Source organism: Rousettus aegyptiacus, unplaced genomic scaffold (genome assembly GCF_014176215.1).
Source record: "Rousettus aegyptiacus isolate mRouAeg1 unplaced genomic scaffold, mRouAeg1.p scaffold_m13_p_17, whole genome shotgun sequence".
Lineage (NCBI taxonomy): Eukaryota > Metazoa > Chordata > Mammalia > Chiroptera > Pteropodidae > Rousettus > Rousettus aegyptiacus.
In genome coordinates, this window is record NW_023416292.1 from 22026616 (window position 1) to 22049846 (window position 23231).

A 23231-nucleotide genomic window follows, 5' to 3' on the forward strand; every position below is an offset into this window, starting at 1 on the left:
GTGTGTCTATTCAACTTGCACTTGTTCACACGTTTTAACTGGGCTCTCCTCCCTGCAATGGTTTACTGCAGAAGTCGAGGTGGGGGTGGTGACTGGCCCAGCGAAGGCAGTGAGGGGGAACACTGCCTAACCTGGGTGACGTCAGCAGGAGCGCGAAGCCAGACGTCCGGGGAACAGAAGCCTCCAGAAAACACGGCCCGGCTTTCGTGGCTGTGCCTCGCCAGGGTTCCGCACGGGTCTGCCAGCCCCGCCCGCAGCCTCCGCTGCGGCTCCCGCCCGACACAGGGAAGGCACGCGGTGGCTCTTTTTGGTTCAGTCTTTATTTACAGCCAAGTACATAGGATGTAGTCATTTTTGCAACTACGGACAATAAAGGCAGGGCGGCAGAAAGGAAGGGGGGGAGCAAGCATCCGAAAGGGGAAAAGGCCGAAGTCCGTACGTAGCTGCCCACCCGCTCCTGAGGCAGGACGGCTCTGCTCTCGCGCCCGCCCTCTGCCCAGCGGGACAGAGGCCCAGAGACAGGGCGACAGGAGGTGCCGGGCTCCAGACGCGGCCCCACAGCCCGCCCGACCCCGCCTTGCTGGTCTGACAGCAAGAGCGACCCTTCCACTGCACCCTGAGGACTGGGGTGCTGGCGGCAGTGGCAGAGCCCAGTCTGTGTCCCCAGGACCTGTCCCCGCCTGGGCCCCCGCCCTGCTCCCCACCAGCTCTGATGCACGCACAAGCCTTCGGCCTGACCTGGCGACCTGATGGGACAGGCAGGAAGCCCGCGTCCCATGGCCACCGGGCAGCCAGGCCCACAGCAGGGCGCTGCATGGATGCCGACCTCTGCCCGCGGCCTGTCCTTCAGAGACCCGCTGTCCAGCCACGTCTTCCAGCTGGAGGACAGACGCCTGAGGTCACGCCCGCGCCCTCCTCAGACTGACTGCTGTCTCCCTGCCAGGGGCTCGGGCTGCCCGGGGAACAGGCGCCCCGCCCGCCGGCGCGGAGCAGAGCAGGACAGCCTTCCCGCGGTGCCTGGCGGAGGACCTCACGCGGGAGGGCGCGGGAAGTGAGCACCCCGCGACGCTCGAGCAACGTCGCCCACTGCCCGTCTGCGCCTCCTCCCCGGGCGGCAGAGAACCCAGCAACGCGGGTCGCGGCGTCTCCTCCGGGGGCTCGTAGGGCACCAGGCCACGGGTTTGCACCTGGAAAGGCCCAGCTCTGACACTCAGCTGATGCTGAGCCCAGCAGAGGGCCAGGTGTCCCCCGCCCCTTCCCTGCCCCAGACACAGGGCGGCACAGGCCGGGCGTCCTGATCACTGCCCGGCGAGTGTGGCCCGGTGCCCCCGGCCAGGCCACCAACAGGTGGTGGCAGCTGTGCCAGGAGACTCACGGCCTGGTGCTGCTCCCAGCTAGGACCGGGCCACTCAGGGACACTGAGGCTTGGTCCCAACACCACGGGCGGAGGCGGTGGCAGCTGGGCCAGCCACGGCTCAGAAGCGAGAAGAACCCGTCCCCCGGGGTGGTGGGACAGAGCCAAGGCACTAAGCGGTTTGGCACCTGGGAGCTTCAAGTAAAGTTGAGCGCACTGCCCACTGGCCGGTGGCATGGGCCCCTCGGGACAGGGGGTCTGGACCCGGGCCTGCCGCCCCCATCTCAGAACCGCGTGAGGCGCGGCTGAACGGCATCGGGTGTCCACTCTGCCACGTGCGCTCCAGGACCTGACCCCGGAGTGCCGGCCCCCGAGCTGGCCCCGTCCCCCCGACGCCACGGCCGGCAAAGCTCTGCTGGCGTTAGGCCTGACTTTGAAACAGCAGAGATAGAGTCAAACAGTCCAGAAAAGGCGAATTGAAGCGGACGGGGCCGCGTTCGAGGGCACAGTGGTGACAGCCACACGTCGGACGGGCGCAGACGGCGCCCGGAGCCGGCAGCCCCGGGGGAGGCGGGCGGGAGGGCCAGGCGCCCAGGCGGCCGGCACAGCTGGACGAGGCTCAGGGCAACTCGGAGCTGCGGCCTCGGGGCTCTGGTCAGAACCCTCCGCTTCGCTTGGCTCCCCCACTTCCTCCCCCACCCCCCAAGAACGCAGGAATCTGCACTTCTTCCCAAAAAGGAAGTTTCCCCCAAGAGAGCGCCCTGGGGACACCTGGGCTCATCACCCCGGTGCTTTCAACTGAGATGCCGCCCTGGACGCGAACGCCCCCTCCCCATCCTGCCGCCCCGGCTTGGCCACGTGCGCTGCACGTGGCCGGGCTGTTCACGAGTGACCCAGCCCGTCCGTGATGCAGCCAGCAACAACCCCGCTGCCTGGCGCGGGCCATGCCCACCTCACTGCAAACCCCCATGTCTCGGGGATCGAAAGCTGCCGCTGCCCGTGCGGGCAGAGCTCTCCTGCCCCCGCGTGCCCCGCAGCCGGGGGGCGGGGGCCAGCGTCTCCTCAGAAGCGACCTCCAGTCCCTGCCGGGGGAAGGGCAGCCCCGGCTTCCGCAGAGCCTGGCAGTGAGCCAGGAAGGGGCTGCTGACTGATGCCCACCCAGGAGGCCAGGCGGGCACGGGGCAAGGCCGAGGCCTCTTCCCGGGTCGGATTTTCTCTGGGGTGCTGCCTGATTTTAACTCGAAACCAAGACAAGAGCGTCTCTCACTGACATGCCGATACGCTCCAGCCCCAAGAAGAGGCACTCAGGCCTCCGGAGCCCCGGCCTCACCCCCGCCCCACCAACGCCCCAGCCTGCACCCCGCCCCGGACACGATGGCCCCCCCCTCGGTGACATGCCAGCTCCAGTCCCCAGACAGCACGGCCCCCCGTAAGGTACTTACAGCAAACAGCTTTACAGTGTTTGTACATTTACACAAAAATAGATCCTTTATATATATATATGTATATATATACATATATATACGTATGTATTTATAACTGGTTACATGTTGGCTTCGTGATTAGGCATCCCCAGTAGTTGGCACGGTTTGTCGTGTAAGCTCAGGGTCAAGTTCTGTTTCATTTTGCTGCTCCAGAGTACCAAAAAAAAAAAAAAAAAAAAAATCAAAGGCATTTCATCTCCATGGTGTTTTCTTAAATAAGCAATGTCACAGGAAACCATATGGACAGGTGGACAGACCCTCGCTGCTGCCTCCGTCCCCTGCGGAGAGCGGCCGCGGTCAGTGCGGCCGGCTGCCCGACTCCGAGGCCTGCCGCTTGCGTGCTGGCGTGCAGCCGTTGAGATAGCCGTTGGTCTGCCGCTTGGACAGCCCCCCGTTCAGAATGTCCTGGATGTGCTGCACGATGAGGTTGATGGCCACTGTGGGGAGAGGGCAGCGGGGTCAGGGCCGGAGGGCTGGGCAGGCGCGCGGGGCCGCCTGCCCGTCACCCGACCTCCCAGGCCTCCCGGAGAGTCTGAGAGGGAGACGGGTGACGCCTGGGACCAGGGTGCCCTTGGGGGACGGGCTTCTGAGCACACGCCGCCCCCCGGCCCACGCGGAGCGACCCCACGGCGGGCCAGCCCACCAGAGGCCATCGCGGACAGAGCTGCCTCTCTCAGCATGAGAGACAAACTGAGTGCCCCCTACTGGGGCGGTGTCCAGACCAAAGCCAGGCATGGGGACAAGGCCCGGAGTGTCCCTGCCCACGCCAACACGCACGCCTGCACAGGCGTGTTCCCAGGGTGGGCGGACATGCTCCGTGTCACGATGGCACCCTGCCCCGCCCCACGGGTGGCCCCCGGGAGGACTCACCGAGATTGTCTGCGCCTCTAGGGATGATCACGTCCGCGTACTTCTTTGTCTGCAGAAAGAGATGCACAGCGCGTTACGGGGGTTTCGAGAGAGGCGGCCGTGTGCCCCCAGGGGACGTGGGGGCGGCTTCTCGCCACCCGGGTGTCCCAGGGCCGGCTGCTCGAGGCTTTGAACACAGTCATTTTTATCCACTTTATCCAGATTGTACCCAGCCAGCTTTTTCTCGGCTTCCCATCAAGGACGTTCAGCGTGGCTGACCCAGCACAGAGAACGGTCTCTGAGACCAAGCGCGTAGCCGCCTGCCCCGCACGAGAGGACGCGGGAAGCCGAGCCGCGCAGACCCCCCGGGGCGGCGCTCGCCTCGGCCCTCGCCCCAGCGTGCTCCGTCCAGCCCAAGGCCGAGCGCCGTCCCCGCCGAAGGCGACTCTCACCGGCTCTGTCGTCAGTCACACTGTTTTTCTTTAAAGGCCACAATTAACAAAATTCTTTTTTATGTTTTATTTTTCTATTGTTTTACTTTGCTGAGATTTTGTGGGCCCGGAACTGTGTCCGGGTGTGCATGACCGAGGTGCAGGTCAGGACACACAAGCAACGCCCTGAGGGTGGCATCGTCCCCTGGTGTGGCTTCCAGACCTGGACAGCCGAAACGCAGCCACGTCAGGGCCAGGCCCGGCCCGGCCTGGGCGGAGTCACCAGGTCCGAGCTCCTGGCCCACCCGGCTGCGACCTGGTGTTACCTGCGCTCGGCGTGGCTGGACTGCGGGAACAAGGAAAAACCCCCAGAAAACACCCGTGCGGAGTTCTGAGCTCCACTTCAAATAAGTTCAATGGCAGAAAATGTATGTCCAATAACAAATGTGCTTCGCGTTCTTATTAAGTTAGAAAGAGCAGGAGAGGCCTTGGACAGACGGATGGACAGAATCCCACGGCTGCTCGGCTGCCTCCGCCACCTTCCCGGAACCCTAACCCTGTGACCCAGCCTCGCAGGCTGACTCAGAGTCCGCCTCAGCCTGACGGGAAGTCCGAGGCTGACGCGGAACATACCCATGGGCTTACCGAGACGGCTTGGCATCGAATTTCTCCAGGAATGGAGAAAGGATCATTACGAGCAGAGAAATGCCCGCACTCGGCCTCGCTCTGAACCTCTTCCCAGTCTCCCCCAAAATATCACCCAGACCGGGCCCAGCGCCACCTTCTCCCCTTCTCAGACCTTAGTTAGTCCCGGGGGAGTCAGAGCACATCCTGGCCAACCTGCGGACGACACCTGACACAGGCCAGGAGTCCCCTGAGATTACTGCCTCCCCGTCCTCCGGTCCCTGGCAGTCCCCGTCAACGTTTTTTATTTTTTGTTTTTCCCCAGGAAGCCGAGGGTATTTCCTGGGCCGAGTGAGGACTGCTTCGCTAAAAGCTGAGAGCTCCCCCACCCCCAACCTTCCTTCTGCAAAGGCCACCTCCCTAGAGTCCCCAGCTGCCAGGGCGGAAGGAAGCTTCTCCGGGCACAGCGCCCCCTGCACCCCCCCCACAGACGGACGGGAAGGCACGCGGGGGCAGACGCACGGACGGCGGCCGGCGGAGCGCAGGGGGGCGTTGGAGGGGAACCCGGCAGCGAGGCTCCGAGCCAGAGGGCCGAGTCTGTCCTCCAATAAAGGGCCCCCCAACACCCCGAACCCGCCCAGCAGGGAGTGCAGAGCCCGCTGGGGTTCCACGACGGGAACCTACGGGCCAGCGGGAAAACGAGGGGCAGGACAGAGCTGGAGGGCAGCGGGCGGGACATGCCGCGCCCGGGGCCCTCAGCACAGAGGACGGCGGCCACTCGGAGCCGCGTGCGTCTGATGGATTTAATTTCCAGACTCGGTAACAGACCCAGAGCGCAACTCACTGGCAAGCAGAACTCCTCGAAGGCGGGCTTCACGAAGGTGATGTACTGCGACAGTATCTGCTCCAGGTCCCGCCCCCTCTCGCTGATGTCTCTCAACACTGCGGGAGAGAGAAGGAGAGCAGGACGGTGGTGCGCGCCGCACGGGCCGCCCCCGGCCCGCCCGCCCCGTGGCCGTCCAGGCGGGGGCCCTGCGCGCAGGGCAGCCGGGCCTCGGGGGGCCCACGGCCGCGTCCTGACCTCCTGCCGCAGGCGGCGGGGGCGGCAACGCCGCGCTCTCTGCGGCCAAAGGCTGTCCAGCCGAGGCCAAGAGGCCTCTTGCTTCAGCAGCATTTGACCCAAATAAATTTAGTGCACACAATAAAAAAGTACACTGGTCCTGGAGAGCTCACAACAGGAAGTCGCCTGGGCCCAGGGAGTTGGCGGGCTTCCCGGCCAGGGCGGGCTGCCAGGAGACCTCCGGTGCCGCCTCGACCCCGTCCCCTGCACCTGCTTGCCCGTGTGCCGTCCGGGGACCCTCTGCTGCTGTGCCCGCCCTGCCGCTCTGGCTCCCGCCCCCACTCCGGGCCCTGCGGGAGGTGGAGGGTGGGCAGAGGTCCAGCTGTGGTCAGATGCTCCTGCTCAGCTCATGCGCTGAGGTTTGCAAACAAAACCACTCAGAGAAAGAGGGAAACCAAGGAGAAATGGTGGGCAGGAGCCGGGGAGCAGCTGGATGGACCCCGACTCACCTCCTTCTGCCCCTCCTCCTGGGCAGTCCAGTCAGGGACCTTCCAGCACCTTTTTAAATAGAATCCTTGGCCAAAAACGAGAAAGGCCCCCCCGCCCGTTCAGGGGCATTCTGGAATCCCGATCCAGCCACTGCACACAAACCCCCCCAGGCCTCAGTCTCCCCGATCGGCAGTGCGTTGCGAAGGCGAGTCTCTCTGAAGGGCTGCCCCTGCAGGCATCAGGTCAGGTCAGAGGTATGACATGCGCCACCCTTCCCAGGGCACCGCACCCATTCCCGGGTCCGTGACGGCCGCTTGGCACCCCTCGACCATCGCTCACAGATTCAGGTATTGCAGTGGGGAATGCTGGGGAACAGGTTTCTGGGGCGTGGACGTACGCCCCTGGACAACCGTGTCCACAGCCACGCGAGGGCGGGCAGGGGCAGGGGACAGGGAGGGCACGTCTTCGCCTCGGCCCCTGATCACGGTGACCGGGCCAAGCTGCGGGCCTGTGGGAGGCGGGCCGAGGGCAGACGCCACACACGGGGCCACCGTCCCCACGCGGCCTCCGCGTGCCCCTCCAAATCCACAGAGTGCCCTCCGCTCGGCCCAAGCCGTGGACAGTTCAGCAAGACTGGGGTGCGCACAACGCATCGGTGGTTAAACCCATCGGTGTGAGAGGTCGCAGGGGACGCGCGTCCCCCCAGTAAAGCTCAGACGGATCAGGACACTGAGGCTGGTAAGTCTGTGTGACCCGGGCAGGGGGGCCTACGGCAGGGCACGGGCTAGGGGCCTGCAGCAGTGCTGGGTCCCCGTCTCCGTCCTCCTCTGCCCCCAGGGCCACACGGCCGCCCCCAACGGTCACCCCGGAATGTGAGGGTCACATGCCCAGGATGTGACACACAGATGGGCAAAAGCGTGGGCTAACTCAAGCCTCGAGGAGTGTCCTGCTGCCCAACGGCCGGCCCTGGCTCCCCGCCCCCTCCCCACCCCCTGGACGGCTGTGTGGCTCTTTGTCCTGCATGGGGGCGGTGGCCTGGCAGAAACGGCGCGTGCGAACGTCCCCCGGGTCACCAGGAACGTGACCCGCCAGGGCCGGACACGTGCAGGCGGAGGAGAGAGGGCAAAACGGCGTCTGCCGGGGAGCACCCAGGAGGGCGCGGGCTGCAGGACCGACCTGCAGAACCCCGGAGGGGCCACAGCGCCCCGCCCTGCCCCCCCCGCCCCCGCCTCACGGAAGCACCAGCGCGAGCAGGAGGGAGGGTCCTGTTCACTGCTGGCCGTGGCCGTGGCCGTGGGCGTGAACGGGCCGCTCACCCCCCCGCCCCCCCGCACCCGGCGTCCCCGGCTCCCGAGGACGTGACCACGCACAGGTTCTCACCGGTCCTGACGGAAACAACGTCCGCCCCTCGGGCAGGGCAGACCCGACCTGGACGTTCAGGGACCAGCACGACCGCGGTCGTCACCACCGCCCCGGGGGGCCCGACCGTCACACGCGCAGCAGGAAAACGGACTCCAGCGTTCTTCCTCCCACGCCCGACGCTGCTCACAGGGCCGCAGGCAGCAGGCAGCACCCGGCTCTGTAGGTTCAGGTGACTAGCCAGGCCCCGAGGCAGAGGCACGAGGCACGGCCAAGCTCAGGCCTCAATTCCCAGTCAAAAAAGACCCTGTGGCTGCTGCCTGGCCAAGGTCACGACCTTGAACACCAGGTCTGCCTGTTCCCCAAGGCCGGGAGGTCGCAGAGCCAGCCGGGGGTCTGCCGGGCCTGGGCACGGGCCCCTCCTGCCCCCGCTTCTCCTCATCGCAGCCCCGACCCCGGCCCAGCCTGCGGCAGAGGCGGCGCTCCGCGCACAGCACAGCCCGGGCCCGCACCGCGCCTGTCCGTCCTGCTGGCCCCGGCTGCAGGCCCGGCATGAGGCGCACAGCCGGGCACGCCGCCAACCGGCTGCACGAGCCGAGGACGCCTCGCTCTGAGGTCAGCCTCTGGAGGAGCTCACGACCCCTCACCCCTGACCCCTCCTGCCGAGGATCTGCTGTGACGGGGCTAGCTCGTCCTTTCCTGGGTGTCCACGCAGCACCTTGGGCACCTTTCCTTCCTGGCCTCGGTCGCCCGACCCGCTGCTCTGCCACACACACACACACCCCTCCCCCTTCCCCCCTCCCCCCCCCCCGTCCCTCCCAGAAGGAGGCAGCCCTGCCCGTCACCCGATCCGGGAAACAGTCCCCAGACAGTCTCCGGCTGCCACGTTCACCTGCATTTCCAGCCAGAACCACCTTCCGGCAAGGGCTCCGGCCACCTGGCCTGCTGTGCCCCAATCCCTGGGGAGCCCCCCCTTGTCCACTAGAAACCGAATAGGGAGCCTTGGTCCCTACGACCTGCCCAGCTGCTTCCCCTTGTCTCCCGTGCAGCCTCCGGGAACTGCAGCCACCGGCCCCTGGGACGAGCCGTGTGTGCGAGTGGCTGTGTGTGCACACGCGCGTGCGCCGTCCACCTCCCCGGCCACCACCACACCGCACCCTGGGCCCCGCCCGCCACGCCGTCTCCTGTGCTCTCTGCTCAGCGCCCCGGGCCTCGCACGGCACGGCCCCCAGCGGGAGCAGCCGCTCTGCCCCGCCTGACGAAACCCCTCGAGAGTTTCTGGAACATGAGGGCCACAGAGCCCGGCCGGCAGGGCGAGGCCCGGGCGGGCGGGCGGGCGCTGGGCGCTCCTGGGCCCGGGTGCCCGACAGTCAGTGCCCCCTCTTGACCGCGGCCCCGGGGGACGTAAGGCCTGACGGCATGGACAGAAACCAGGACCAAACGTCCGACTTCGCCTCTGGGACCTCGTAAGCCTTTCGTGACCGCCGACAGGGAGGGACCGAGCCCGGCTTGACGCGACCTGTCGTCTGGGCGGCAGGACCTGCTCGGGCTGCGCTGAGCCCGCCGGGCCGGGCCGGGCCGGGCGACCCCTCAGGAAAGGCCCGGGCCTCAGGCTCCGGACGGGCAGGGGTGCCGGGCGGGGCGCGGCGTGGCGGGTGACGCACCTCTGCGGGAGAGCCGGGTGTCGGCGTCCGTGTCCACGAAGAGCTTCATGTGGAACAGGTCCCGCACCTCCTGCGAGTAGAAGGCCAGGATGCCCTCGAAGAGCACCACGTCGGCGGGGTACACCGTCACCGTCTCCTCCTTCCTGCGGAGCACGGGCGGGCGTGAGGCAGGGAGAGGCAGGGACGGGCCTCGCGCCCTTCCCCGTGGCACCGACGCCTGCAACCGGGCGCGGCGCCTCCGCCCACGGCCTTCGCGAGCCAGTGTCGGGCCTGGCGTCCGCGGGCCCAACGCTCCAAACTTCCAGACACAGCGCGGTTTCCTGCCGACAACCTTGCCCCTCCCCCGGTCCTGGGGCAGCGGGAGGAGAAAGGAAGGGGCAGAGAGAAGGAGCAACGGAAGAACGCCCCGGCAGAGACGGACAGGAGACGGCGTCCGGCTGGCAGAGAAGACGCGCGACCCCGGGCTCTGGGGTCCTCCTCGGCAGACGCGGCCCAGGCCCAGGGGCCGCTGAGCCCGCCCCCTCCACAGCCGGTGACGATGCCCGGCCTGCTCCAGGGAGCGCCCAGACAGACGCCCCGGCCCGCGCACACCCCGGGGCTCTCTGTGGCCAGCGCCCCTCCCCAGACAGGCTGCAGCAGGCAGGGGACGGGGACGGGGACGGGGCCAGGCCTGGAGCAAGGTGGCCGCGCCCGGCCCGAGCGGCTCACTCACCGGGAATGGGAGACGAAGTCATACACGGGGATCTGGACTGTTTTCCCCGCGATGATCTCTTTGAGTGTTTTGAAGATGAGTTCATTGTCAAAGGCATCTGGAGAAATCAGAGTGTTAAAGGGTTTCTTGATTTTAAGATGATTTCTGCTGCCGCCATGCACAGGGGATCCCTACAAGTCTGCGTCTTCTGCAGGCACGTCACACCCTAGGGAGGCAGGTCTCCGCCTGCCAAAAAAGCCAGGTTTCCACCCAAAGCAGAAAGCCAATTCCGCGTCTCGGGGCGGGCGAGTAGCTGTGGGGTGGATTTCCTTTTCCTCCCCCGACGGTGCTTCCCCGGCCTCCGACCCGCTCTCCGCCCTCCAGCTCAGCTGCTGTGCTGGGACGGTCACATGGGGACTGGGAGGGAGCCCTGGGACCAGGGCATGGTGCCGCACCCACGGGCTCCGGTTCCCACAGCTCTGGGTCCACCCCTCCCTCCGCCAGCACGGGCCGGGGTGCAGGCCAGGGGCCACCCGGGCCCGCCAGCGAGGGGAGCACGAGCCACACCCTCGCCTGAGCCGCCCGGCCGCTCCCGATCGCGGCCGGAGAAGCCGCTGGGTGAGTTCTCTCCTGCGTCTGGCCCCCACCAGTGACAGGCTCGCACAGGTCACCCTCGGGCAGGACGCAGAGCCTGTCGGTGCTCACGGAGCCCGCTCTGCATGCTGGCACCTGTCGGCCCTCCGCGCCTCAGACGGGGCAGTCAGCTGGGACCCCCCCTTTGTTCCCCCCCAAAGCCCAACTCACCCGGGTGGTCGAAGTTGAACTGGCCCTTCAGAGCTTTGGCCTTCTGCTCTGCGGTGAGCACGCGGTAGAAGCTGTCCTGGCTCAGGATGACCACCTTCTTCTGGTGGTGGTCCACCTCGTGCTGCCCCAGCAGCTGCACGATCTTGGCACACACGGAAGACTGCGGGAGAGAGGGGGTGGCGAGGGGTGACGGGGGCGGCCAGGGGCGCGAGCCGCCACGCTGCCCCGCGGACGAGACCCCGGCAGGCGGAGCCCGAAGGCGCCAGCTCGGACGATGGCTGGGAGGCCGAGGGGAGGACGCGCCTGCCCGGAGGGAAGCCGGGGTCCCCTTCCTCTGGCGTGGGCGTGGGGACGGGGGAGTCCCGTCCACTTCCTCTTCCACCCAGCCTCTCCCGAAGCCGCTACTAAAAGGCGCCGTGAACCTCCCCTGCCTGCTCGTGACCCAGCTCGGACACACGGAAGGCGGGCCGGGGGCGGCGCCGGGCACCCGCGGGCGCCACTCAGCCACGTCTCCTCGTCCAGGCAGATCCGACACCACGGCTCAGAGCCCTGCTGCCGGCAGCAAGGCCGAGGCCGGCTTCGCCCGCTTCTGGGGTGGCCCTGGTGCCAGGCCCCCGCCACGGGCCCGCCACCCTCAGGGCACAGCAGGCGGCCCGTTCACAGAAACGCTCCCCCCATGGAGCCGGGGTGCTCGGAAACAAAGCCCCGCCTCGTCCTGTCGCACAGCTAAGTCAACATTTATGTGAACTTTCATAGAATTTCTCACATAACTACAGGTAGGCAAGCGATCTGTATATCAAAAAACTAAAAGCACGCACGCACACACACACGCGCGCACACACACACACACACACACACCCTTGTTCAAGGCATCTGGAGCCTGAATCTGGATTATGATCAGGAGAACCCAGCTGTCAGAAGCCAGGAGCTTGGGGGGCTGAAGAATGCCTAGCGATTCGGGGACACCCGACGTCAGGCTTCGCGAGCGGGCCCGCCCCCTGCATGTGCTGAGCGGCGTGCCGGGCCCGTCCTCAGAGCCACTTCCTGTCCAGGAAGCCCCAGAGCCGTGGGCAGCTGGCCAGCAGGCCCTCCGGCTGGCCGTGTCCAACGGTTCCCATGTCGCAACGCAAAGTACGTTGCTCTAAAGTGACCGTCACGCGGGCAGTGGCCCTGACATCTGCTCGCTGTGCTACTCCAGGGCGGGTGCCCTCCCGGATCCGTCCCTGAAGACCCTCCGTCCAGCCCGGCATCTCTGATCGAGTGCTACGTGCAGGGCCCTCCGCCCCCGCTCCTCGCTGCTGGACAGCTCGGAGCGGCGAAGCCAGGCCCCTGGGAGGGCTGCTGGCGCGTGTCCCCAGACCAACGTGCACCGCGCAGAAGGACAGGCAAAGGGCCGCGCCACCCACGACACTTCGGAGCCCCACCAAGGGGCCTCCCGCGGGCCCTGAGGCTGCGGGACCAGAGGGAGGAAGCCACCGGTCTGGTCTGAACAGCCACAGTCCACGGGCGGACGAGGAAGCGGAAGAAAGAACGTGACCACGTGCACGCCGTGGCTGTGACCGCGTGAGCAACGTGGGTGAGCGTGACGGGGGCACTGGAAGGCGGCGAACCGGTCGGAAACGAAACCGCCGGGGCCCTTCCACACCACCTAACCAAACGGAAAGGGGCGTGCGTGCGCACGTGTGTGTGCATGCGTGGGTGTGTGTGTGTGCGTGTGTGTGTGCGTGTGTGCGTCATGTGTGGGTGTGCGTGTGTGCGTGTGTGCGTGTGCGTGCATGTGTGGGTGTGTGCGTGCGCGGGTGTGCGTGTGCGCGTGCATGTGGGTGCGTGTGTGTGTGCGTGGGTGGATGTGTGTGCGTGCATGTGTGCGTGCGTGCGTGTGTGTGCGTGTGCGTGGGTGGATGTGTGTGCGTGCATGTGTGGGTGTGTGCGTGCGGGGGTGTGCGTGCGCGTGCGTGTGTGCGTGCGTGCGTGCGTGGGTGTGTGTGTGCGTGCGTGTGTGCGTCATGCGTGGGTGTGTGCGTGCGTGGGTGCGTGCATGTGTGCGTGTGTGCATGCATGCGTGGGTGTGCGTGCACACATGTGTGTGCGTGCGTGCGTGTATGTGTGGGTGTGGGTGTGTGTGCATGTGTGCGTGTGTGTGCGTGTGTGCGTGCATGTGTGGGTGTGTGCGTGCGCGGGTGTGTGTGTGCGTGTGTGTGTGCATGTGTGCGTGTGTGCGTGTGTGCATGTGTGCGTGTGTGCGTGCGTGCATGTGTGCGTGTGTGCGTGCGTTTGTGCGTGCGTGCGTGCATGTGTGTGTGTGCGTGGGTGTGCGTGCACATGCTCCCACACTGTTCCCAGGAAGCCAAGTTCCAGTCCATCTGCAGCCGGGCGAGCAGCTGCCACCAAATGAAGGCAGGACGGGACCTGCTCTGCTCTGGTGGTGGCACCAGCTTTGCCGCCGGATTCTAGTGACTCGGGACAGAACGCCGATGGATTTCAGCCTCCTCATGCTGGTTCCGAGCCTCGACATGAACTGTGTGGTCACGTCTTTGCCCTCCCCCAGGACACACGCAAAAGGCAACACACACACACACACACACACACACACACCGCCTGCATCGGGCCGACCGCTGGCTCTGGAGCCCTCTCCGTACGGCAGAAGCAAAGGGGAGGCCTGGACGGTCCGTTCTTACTGCCTCGTGCGCCCACGTGAGGCCCAGGTCCGTTTCCTCCCTGCTGAGATGGCGAGACCCGGGGAGCTGAGCCGCTTGTCCCGCAAGACGAGGGCGCCTTCGGCCGAGGTGGACCGAAAGCCGCCCACTCGCCGCCCGAGCAGAGACCCGTGCCTGTGACAGAAAGCATGGCCCAGGACCTGGCGTCCCTCTGGCTCACAAAAGGGAAGCTGACATCCCCGTCTTAAAAAAAATGAATAGATAAAGGAGGACACCACGTGCCTGCCGGACTCTCGGCCCATCAGTCCGAACCGCAAGCCGCCGTGGGAACACACATGGACTCAACAGCACACGGCCCGTGTGGCTCCGCCCTGCCCTTCCGCGACCCCCACCCAACCCCGACTATCGAAAGGTGTTTGGAAGCGTTCACGCCCAGTCGGTACGCGTGCCTAGAGCGCGGTGTGTGCCTCGCTCGCCGCCTCCCCCTACGCGCCCGAACTCCTGTGGAATCTAAAAATAAATAGAGGAACCCCCGAGGGGACGCAGACCAGGTTACTCTGAGAGTAAACTATTGTTCATTGGAACACGGGAGTGTCTACTTTGTCAAACATCCTGGTTAATAATTATCACACACGCTGAACGCGCTTTACCGATTTTTAAAGACTTCGACTCTACTCGAAAACACTACACTGCACTTGATCTACCGATTCCGTGGTGACCAAGATGCTCAGATCCGGCGACGTGCTCGGGGGTCTTCGAGATGAGTAGCTAGGACGAGGCTGTGGATGCACAGAAGGGCCCTTCATGGCAGCTTCTGCCTTTTGATCGCAATGCCCAATAAACTTCTGAGCAAGCCAGATTAAACAAACAAAACAAAACAAAACAAAACGACAGACAAAAAGAAAACAAGCAAGGTGGACGAAATCACCCAATTGCCACGAAGTTCCAAAGGGCGAAATACGGGCCCTTCACAATCAGGCTGGCTTCGCTCCGACCCCACCACACCCTACCCGTTATCTCTCAGGCCACCTGAGCTCTCAACTGTCCCTGTCCTTATCGGCTCTGAGGAATGATGGCCACGCATGGGCTAATATGCACTAAGACACGGAGTTGCCACAAGACACAGGTTCATTAGAATGACTCTCTTCCCTAAGGCCGCTCACGGTTCCATCCGTGCAGGCATTTCCCCGAAACAGTGTATCAGGAAGCTTTTAACTCTAACTCAGTCGCGCCCATCCTCTCTAGCGGAAGAGTTCTGTCCTTTGTCCTGGTCCGTCGGGTCTTGGTGGACTAAAACCCAAGCTGAACTTCTGTGTTCACTGTCCCGCACGTCCTCCCAGAGGTGGTCACCGCAAAGAACCCCTGAGTGCGCGTAAACGCCCCGCACGCCAGCTCCAACACAATGCCGTCTGGACCGCCGCCGGCTCGTGCGGTGTGAGGGAGGCGGTCCCGCGGCTCACTGAGGCCACCTCTGCTCCCTCGTACGCCTTGTCTGAAAGAACCAGGCTGCTCCTTCACCGATGGGCGTTTAAACGGCGCCCAACTTTTTCTAAAATAAACGTTACGCGTGGGTCTGTGTCTATACGTGTAGGGTGAATTTCTAGTCCTGGGTCTGCGAGGGCCGGGAGTCTGCATTTTGGGGAATTCCCGTATGCCAGCCCAGACGCCGCCGACGGCCCCCACGCACCTGCCCCTCTCGCCCGAGCGCCCTCGGACTTGGTGCTGTCTACCTGAGACGAGGGGAAACGCCTTCCACACGCCTCAAGGCTTTCTGCTGCTTTTTCCGCAACCGGTCCACTGATACCCCGTCCTCACGTTTCTGCTGAGGCATTAGTTTTTTCAAATTGCTTTATAAAAGCTCTTTCTATATCAAGAAAATGGTCGTTTCTCCTTTGTATCATAAACATTCTTTGCACTTAACTGTCTTTTTACTTTAAGGCGATGTTTCCTGCAGAAAACGTCTATCTGTGTCGCTAAATTGATGATGCTTGTGACTTTTTAAATCAACGGATCCTTAGAAGACTGTGACGTGCAGCAACTGAGAACAAATCGCCTGCGTCTGTCTTCTCCCGAGGGTCCCTCTCGCTTTTCTTTGCCTTCCACTCCCAAGATCCCCACCAGGTCAAAGGTGGGCCACAAGAGGGCACCAATCCAGCAGCTGGCTGCACCCCGAACCCTGCAGGGGCCCAGACGCCGAGGAGCGCGGAGGCACCAACGGAACGGAAATGAGCTTCGGCGCCGCGGGCCGTGAGGAGCTTCCTGTGCACACGCACAGGGTCGCAGAAGGGCCTGCGGCTGGTCCCTCTGGAATTCCCCGGAAGGAGACGCTGGCCCGGTCTGCCGCCCCCCGGCCCACAGCTGCACGCACACTGCAGACCAGGGCCCGCGGCACCCCGCTAAGAGCCCAAATCTGTAGCAACCCAGGAGCATGTCCAAGGCCACGGCCATTGGCAAAGTAGTCGTTCCTTAAAACACCCCCCGGGGGGTATTCCGTGAGGGGTGTGAAATCCTGGTTCTTCCTACCACCAACAACAAAAAAGACCACAAACCGAAGGCCAAAGGGGAATCTCAGTCCAAACGAGCCTTCTGCAAATGCGTATGTGACTGAAGAAAGAATCGGGGAGCGCATTAAACACCCCTGTTTCTCATCCTACCTTCCTAACCCCTCACTCCCAGCATCGGCTGAAACGGCTCCCGCACATTTCTAGCAAACGGCACACAGAACGTTCCCTTGAGCCGCCTTCCGGTAGGGGCCGCCTGTCCACAACGGAGTGAGAGGCTCCAACCTCCTCCCCAGTCATTCGGAAAGAGGCCTCTTGCCAGAGACCGAGGCGCGGTAACTCCTGTGAGCAGCGGCTAAGCACCTTCTTTCGTAAACTCCAACTGTCTTTCAACAATGCGCACTGGGTGGGAGACCCAGCCGTCTACACGTGCAAAAAAAAAAAAAAAAAAAAAAAAAAAAAGAGGCCGGATCCCCACGTGACACAGCACGCGGAAATCAGCTGAAGTGACACGCAGGTCGCGACGTCAGAACTGAAACCAAACCACTGAGGAAAGATGCTCAGCACACACCCGGCAGGGGCTCGGACCGGGCGCCGAAAGCGCAGGCAGCAACGGGAGTGCAGGAGGCGGACGGCATCGGGATTAGGAACGTCGGGGCATCGGTGGCGCTATCGGCGCCAGGGAGAAGGCAACCTGAACAGTGGGGGGGAAGGGGGAAAAGGGGAAGACGAGGAAAGAATGGGAGAAAGTTCCGCCAAATCGCGCATCCGACAAGGGAGCGATGCCCAGAATACACACGAACTCTGACGGCGCCACCAAAAGAAACCGGATGTGAACACGAGCAAAGCCCTGGCACAGGCGTCTCTCCCGAGAATGTGCGTACATGGCCGACGAGCACATGAACAGATGCTCGGCACGCATCCTGAGGAAACGAAGGCCAAACGGGGCGGGTACCGACAGCCGAACGGATAAACCAAGTGTGGTCCGCCCCCCACCGGGGTCTCTTCACCCCTAGAAAGGAAGGACGTTCTGACACCTGCTGCGACATCGGTGGACCTTGACGTGGTTTTTCAAGAACTAAGCCAAGTGAAATAAGCCAGTCACAAAGGACGGATCCCGTACGATTCCACTCACATGAGGTCCCCAGGGCAGGCGGTTCATCGCAGACAGGAAGTGCACGGTGGCGGCCAGGGGCTGGGGGAGGGGAAATGCCTGAGCGTTTAAGCTGGAGATGAGGCAGGCTCTGGACGGGGTCGGCGGTGACGGCCGCACAAAGTGAGGGTGCTGCCCAGCACATGACCGCCACCCACTTTCAGAACGAGTGGCCTCTACGTTATGCATATTTTTACCAAAATAAAAAAAGCGAAAGCACGCGTTTACGTGACCGCTCTCCTGTCTGCCACTGAGCCACACGCGTGGAGGGCAAGGGTCTTATCTCGTCCATCCTGCACACCTCTCCCCGGCGCCAAGCCCGCCACGAAAGCAGACTCCGCCGATGTCACATTTCTCAGGCAGAGACGTCCTGGTCCAGCCTCAGAGTACCCAAAAGGAGCACCCGAAACCGCGACCCGTGGCGGGAGGGAAGGGGGAGACCCTGCCCTATAACCCTCTTCTCAGGTATGGACACCGATTCCCTCCCCGACAGACGAGGACACACCAGCAGCTGCCGTCGCTGGTGACCAACGTCGGCCTTCCGCCCCGGTGCACGCCGAGGGCACAGCACGCCACCTCGTCCCCGGAGCGGGCTTCCTCCTCCGGGAAGACTTCAGAGACTGCTCCCTGCACTCATGGCCCTTGCTCCCCGCCCCGCCCAATCCTCTCCCCAGGCCCACACCGGCCAAGCCCCACACCAAGTAATGGTCAGGGTCGAGACTCCGGTCCCCGTGCTGGGTGGGCGGGCGCATCGGGCTCGGCCTCACATCGTCACAGAACGAGAGTCCGGTCTGTGCGCTGGGGCCACCGCGGCCCCGTTTCCTGGCTCGCCGTCCCCGCCAGGGCCCGAGCTCCCTCACGGGGTCGCTGGCTGTGACGGAGCTGTGTGCATGCGACCTCCGTGGCGGGCGCCGTGAGCCGCTTCCCACGGAAGCGCAAGGAATGGCCGGTGGCTCCCCTCGTGTGAGAGAGGCCCCAAAAACGACAACGCGGCACAGGTCTACCCCTTGGCACGAGAAACACCGGAACCTGCAAAGGGCCTGGGAGGGAGACCACTGGTCCTCCCGCCCCTCCCTGGGAAAGCGAGAGGAAAAACGTCAGGAAGGAGGGTTCGCCCAGTTTTGCTGCGCGGGCCCCGCGCTGCCGGGCGTGGGGGTGGGGCCCGGCGCGATGCCGGCCCACGGCTCCCTGCGTCTGGGACCCAGCCGTGCCGGGAACCTGCTCACGGAGGTGCCGACGGCAAGCACCCAGGCTCTGCCCGCCGGCCTGGCGAGGGCACGAGCAACGTTCATCCTTTTAATCAATAACTCAACTTCCAGGGATTTGTTCTAAGGAAATAATTAAGAAGGAGCAGAAAAATGCAGGAAGATGTCCATCAGTGCAAAAAAGTCGATGACGACCCACACCATCGAGAAGGAGGGGCCGGGCTCGGTAAGTCGACCCTGGCTCGCCGCCCACAGAATGCACCACGGCCACCGAGTCCCGTCGGCGAGGCACATCTGGTGATGTGGGAAGACGCTCAGGTTCGTTAAACGTAAAAAAACTGAGACACAAAACTATTTTCTCAATTCTGCCCCAAAACAAAGGCGGCTCCACGGCCGTACGCGCATCGGAGCTCAGAGGAAACAGCAGTCTGAGCAGTGGTTACATCTGCGTGAAGAAAGGAAAACCCACATTTTTCTTCTTTATGTGGTGTGAATTTTCTAATACACTAAATGAGAAGGCTTGCGCGGACAGAGTGCCAACCTAAAGCCCCACGTCCACGTTACTGACACTTGTAAAGGTGACAAAACGACATTTGTTTCTGAAATGCTATTTAAAAAAAAAAAAAAAAACCAGCCTATTTACCTTCCTTCAGAACAACAGCGAAAAGGAAAGGCCGTGTGCCCCGGGGAGGCCACGGCATCGTCACTGGGGCGGGGCGCGGCAGACCCCGTGGTTTCCTGTTCTCTCATGGGCCCCTGACCACGACACAAGCCAAAAGACGCAGAGATGCAGGCGGCGCATCCAGGAGCCGGCGGGCGGGGCCCCTCACCTGGTTGTTAGAAAGACGAGGCAGGAAGCACTGAAAATAAGTGACTCGACATTTCTGTGCTGCATGCAAATCCGCCGCGGAACCGACGCACGGCACTGCGCTTTCTGTGCACATGTCGGAGAACATTGTCCTTGGCACGGACCGAACTGTCTGCAAACCAGAATTCGGAAGCACCCGATGGCCCCTGGGGCCCACTACGAACAGCCGGCACCCCGGCACACCGACCGACGGCGAGCGCGCTCTGTCCGCGCCCGGGGCCGGCGACAACACCCCTGTAACCCGCGGAAGGCGCCGGCTTGAAACGAGCGCTTCCTTCTGTACGAGCGGCCCCCCCGAGTCACAGACGCACCGTCGCCCAGCAGCGCACGACTGCGGAGGTGCTTGGGAACCCACTGTCCCACGTGTGGGCCCCCGGTATAGCTGCCGGCGTCGCGCTGACTGACCCCCACACGCTGCTGGCGAAATGCGGGCGACCTGCGGCAATTACGAACCTGGAGCAGGAAGGGGAGCCGGTCCTCGGGGCCACGGAAGCCCTGTCTCCGGAGCCCGCGCCCCTCACTCCAGCCCCGGAAAACGGCCCGTGCAGCGTGTTCTCCGGGACACGCGGGGGCCAGGGGCAGGCGAGGGCCGCGCCCGAACGGCCACCCTAGACGGCCACCCTGGACGCGGCACGCCCCTCCTCGCGGGCCCGCGGGCCGGCTCGTCACCCGTGTCCCGCGCTCCAGTCGCGGCGAGACGTCCTCGCCGTTCAGTCCGGTCGGTCCTCTCATAGGATGGGGTGTAGGGCGGAAACGCAGCGGCAGACTCAGAGATCTGGGCCCAGCGGGCAGGCGGCGAGTGACCAGGGGGCATGAGTGACCAGCTGGCGAACCAGCTCAGGCAGCGCAGGAGGACGGTGCCGGCTCTGGGCCGGAGGGGCCTCCGCCTCCGGGAAGCCCGGGGCTGCCACGGGTGCCGGCCTCCGCCCGGTGCCCCCAACCCCGTCAGCGGGGGACGGAGGGAGGACGGCGCCCCCGTGGAACACCTGTCCCAGGAAGTCCGAGGCGCACGTGGCGCACGCGGCCTCTGTCAGATCTAGTCACAGTCCACCAGTGCCTGTGCCCTAAGTGTCACAACTCAGTGAGCTGTCGTTATCTCTTTCATTCTTCAAAACACAGTTATTAGACCTGCCACGAGCGACAGAAAGCAGCCCAGCAGGGGACGCACAGAGGCCAAGCGAGGACACGACTCATGCTTCCCGCTGCCCAGCCAAGCACGCTGGCGAACAAGACAGCCCCCGAGGCCTCAGAGCGGCGGCCTTAACACAGCCCCCAGCCCCGCAGCAACGCCGCGGCCGGGAGCGAGCGGGGTGCCGGCCTGGCCAGCTTTGATGGCCCTGTCGGCTCAATAGAAAGAAATCGAGTTTCAAAGAGCAGCTTCAGGTACTGGCCACGCCTTTGAAGAGCCGTGTGAGCTCGGAGAAGGGGCCGACGTCTGGGCCTCAGTCTCATCATCTATTGTGAGTGGGGATGGTTACACACGTTATACAACACGCAACACGTTTGTAACATCTAACATAGAATCCCTCTGCCCGGGAAGGCGCATATCGCTTTGCCCCGGACGGCTCCTTACAGTGTGAAAACACTGTCATACCTACAGTATGCTCATACTTCATCCTCTCCAGCCCTGGGTGCCACAGACACCCTCCGCTTGACAGAGATGACGTGGCGAGGCCCGTCGCCTTGCCCAGAGGACGGGCAGAAAGCAGACGCGGTCTCCCGTCTCCGCTCTGCGCCTCCGGCCCAGGGCTCCGAGCCGGCCAGGACAGGGAGGTGAGTGTGCGGTCTCCCCGCCCAGGCCGGCGGTGCTACTGCACAGCTCCGTCCCCTCCCAACGGCCGGCCGTGCAGGCACCTGCCGCTCCCCGTCACAGCCGGCCCTGCTTCCCGGCACGCCGCCGACGCAGGCTCCCAAAGCATGTGTGCTACTGGCCCGTACACGTCTAGACGGCAACAGAAATCCTGGGCCGTGCGATTCGGCTGACTAAGCTTCCGTCGGCGCTCACGAAAATGCAAAAACTGGGAGGTGGCGGCAGGTACATGAAACCAGTTTTGCTTCCCGCCACGGCGCCCTCCGCGTCTGCTGCAGCGTGTTCACCGTTAGCTGTTCTGAGCAAGGAAAACGGAGTCTGCGACGTCGAGGCACCCGACTTCGGGACGTCTCCGCTGCAAAACGAGCGGAGGTTCAGACGGGGATGAGGAGCAGGCGTTTGTGGAATGAAGTCAGAACGCCCGACTCCTCGCGGCACTGGCCTCCCGAACGGAGGCTGCGGCCCCCCCAAGAGGGCTGGCCGCGCCCCGCCAGTCGCGGGCCACTCCGGAGAGAACGGACGTCCTCTCGCGCATTTCACAGCTGTCCATCCCTCTAAGGCAGGACCGGACGGTCCAAAAGGGGGAAAAAAAAAACGCCGCCCGGCAGACACTCTCTCTGCACCACTGACCGACTGGCCCAGGCTGGGAAAAACGTGGCCGCCATCACATTCCCCTCTAGAGACCTGTCCCTTCTCTTTTCGGGGTCCCCGTGTACGGGGTGCCCCGCGAGCTATTAACGCCACCTTCAGAAGGGGGACAACGTAGCTTCTCAAACCCACTTGAAACCTTCCCCATTATGTTCTCCTACAGTAAGTGGTCGAGCTCTGTAGGGAAAACGGTGGCAGCAGAGCGTGTGAGGCCTGGGGAGGGAGGCGCAGCGTTGTTTACGGCCTAGAGACGGCCGGGGGGGGGGGGCAAGGCGGGGAGCGGAGCGGGTCAGACAAACCGGACGTGAGCCCAGGGAAATGCAGACTTTTAGGAGGCCGAGTTGGCAACGTGCAGTCTGACGTGAAGAATGGAGCTGTGGTCGGGGCTGGGCGGGGCCTCGAGTCACGGCTGAGGCTGCCCGCCCGCAGCCGCACAGCTGCGCGGGGGGTGCCCAACTGCCTGCCCCCCGCCCCCGCCGTCTCAGACATCAGGTCAACCAAAGCTTCCTCTCCCACGGGCTGCGTGGGAGCCACCTGAACCAGCTCACTCGCATCCCAGGACCAGACCCCGCTTGCTCCCTGCCCCTCCCTGGGGCAGTGGTGGCTTTAAAGGCCAAGCCCATTGTTCCTGCGTGGACTGGTGTAGGCTTTCTCAGGCCTGGGGAAGCCGGACCAGAACCCACTCTGCCTCCCACAGCTGGAACCCCAAAATGAAGGGAGGCAGGAATGGGACCCGAACCTCCACACCTCCCAGAGCATGACAGGCCGAGAGAGTCGGCAGCCAGGAAGCCAAACCCGTGAAGGGAGAAACTTTCAAAGATGATATCTTTACGTTCAAGTAACGAAGGATGCCTGCTCCCGCGAACGGACGCCCCGACAGCCCCGGGCCTGCACCCAGAGCCTCGTGCTCGGGGAAGTCAAGGGCACCCAGGAAGCTAATGCCCTCGTGCGTCCCCAGCTGCAAAATTCTCAAGCAGGGGGCCACGGCTAGGGCGTAGCGAGGGCAAAGGTGGAACTGCAGGGTGCCCACACCTGGCCACGCACCTGGCCACGCACCTGGCCACACACCTGGCCACGCACCTGGCCACGCACCTGGCCACGCACCTGGCCAGCTCAGGCCCCCGACAAAGCGCCGCCCGTCATTTTCACAGAGCGTCAGCGCCGAGCAGAGCAGGGAAAGAAAGGGGGGAAAATCGTCTGTAAAAACGCGTCTGGTGAGCGATGGCATTGGGGGAGGGAGGCGTGAAGCCGAGGCAGACGATGCGCTCGTGCTGACTCAGGCGCCTCCCGGAGAAGGACCCTCCGCATGCTCCCGGCGGGAGGGGGCGGCGCGCGAGGAGAACTCGCTGGATGTGGCGGGCAGACATAAGACTTGGCCTGCTTTTAAAAATATAAATATTTGGTATTTCGGCATGTTTATTTAATCCGAACAGGTGCCCACGTATTACAGGCTGAGCCCGCACGGCCACCCAATTAGCGAGCAGCCCTGGGCTCCGACGAGACAGGCCCAAACCTCCCCCTCTGCAGCGCCGGGCACACCCGCCTCACTTTCTAGGACCAGAAAAACACATTTCTGCCTC

General features: G+C 64.1%; 1 protein-coding gene across 2 annotated transcripts in view; it reads right to left on the minus strand.

Annotated features, from left to right (window-relative positions):
• Positions 1-302: 302 nt before the first annotated feature.
• The window catches only part of UCK2 (uridine-cytidine kinase 2), a 33921-nt gene continuing 10992 nt past the window's right edge, over positions 303-23231 (minus strand). The window contains exons 2-8 of one of the 2 annotated variants that reach the window (XM_036234707.1): positions 10810-10969; positions 10027-10123; positions 9315-9457; positions 5587-5684; positions 3709-3757; positions 3096-3275; positions 303-2982 (exon numbers count right to left, since the gene is read on the minus strand). In XM_036234707.1, the coding sequence (XP_036090600.1) occupies positions 3136-3275; positions 3709-3757; positions 5587-5684; positions 9315-9457; positions 10027-10123; positions 10810-10969 (687 nt within the window). In that variant the 3' untranslated portion in view covers positions 303-2982; positions 3096-3135. Of the gene's footprint in view, positions 3276-3708; positions 3758-5586; positions 5685-9314; positions 9458-10026; positions 10124-10809; positions 10970-23231 lie in introns of both variants that reach the window. The other variant, XM_016148568.2, reaches the window with a different exon arrangement.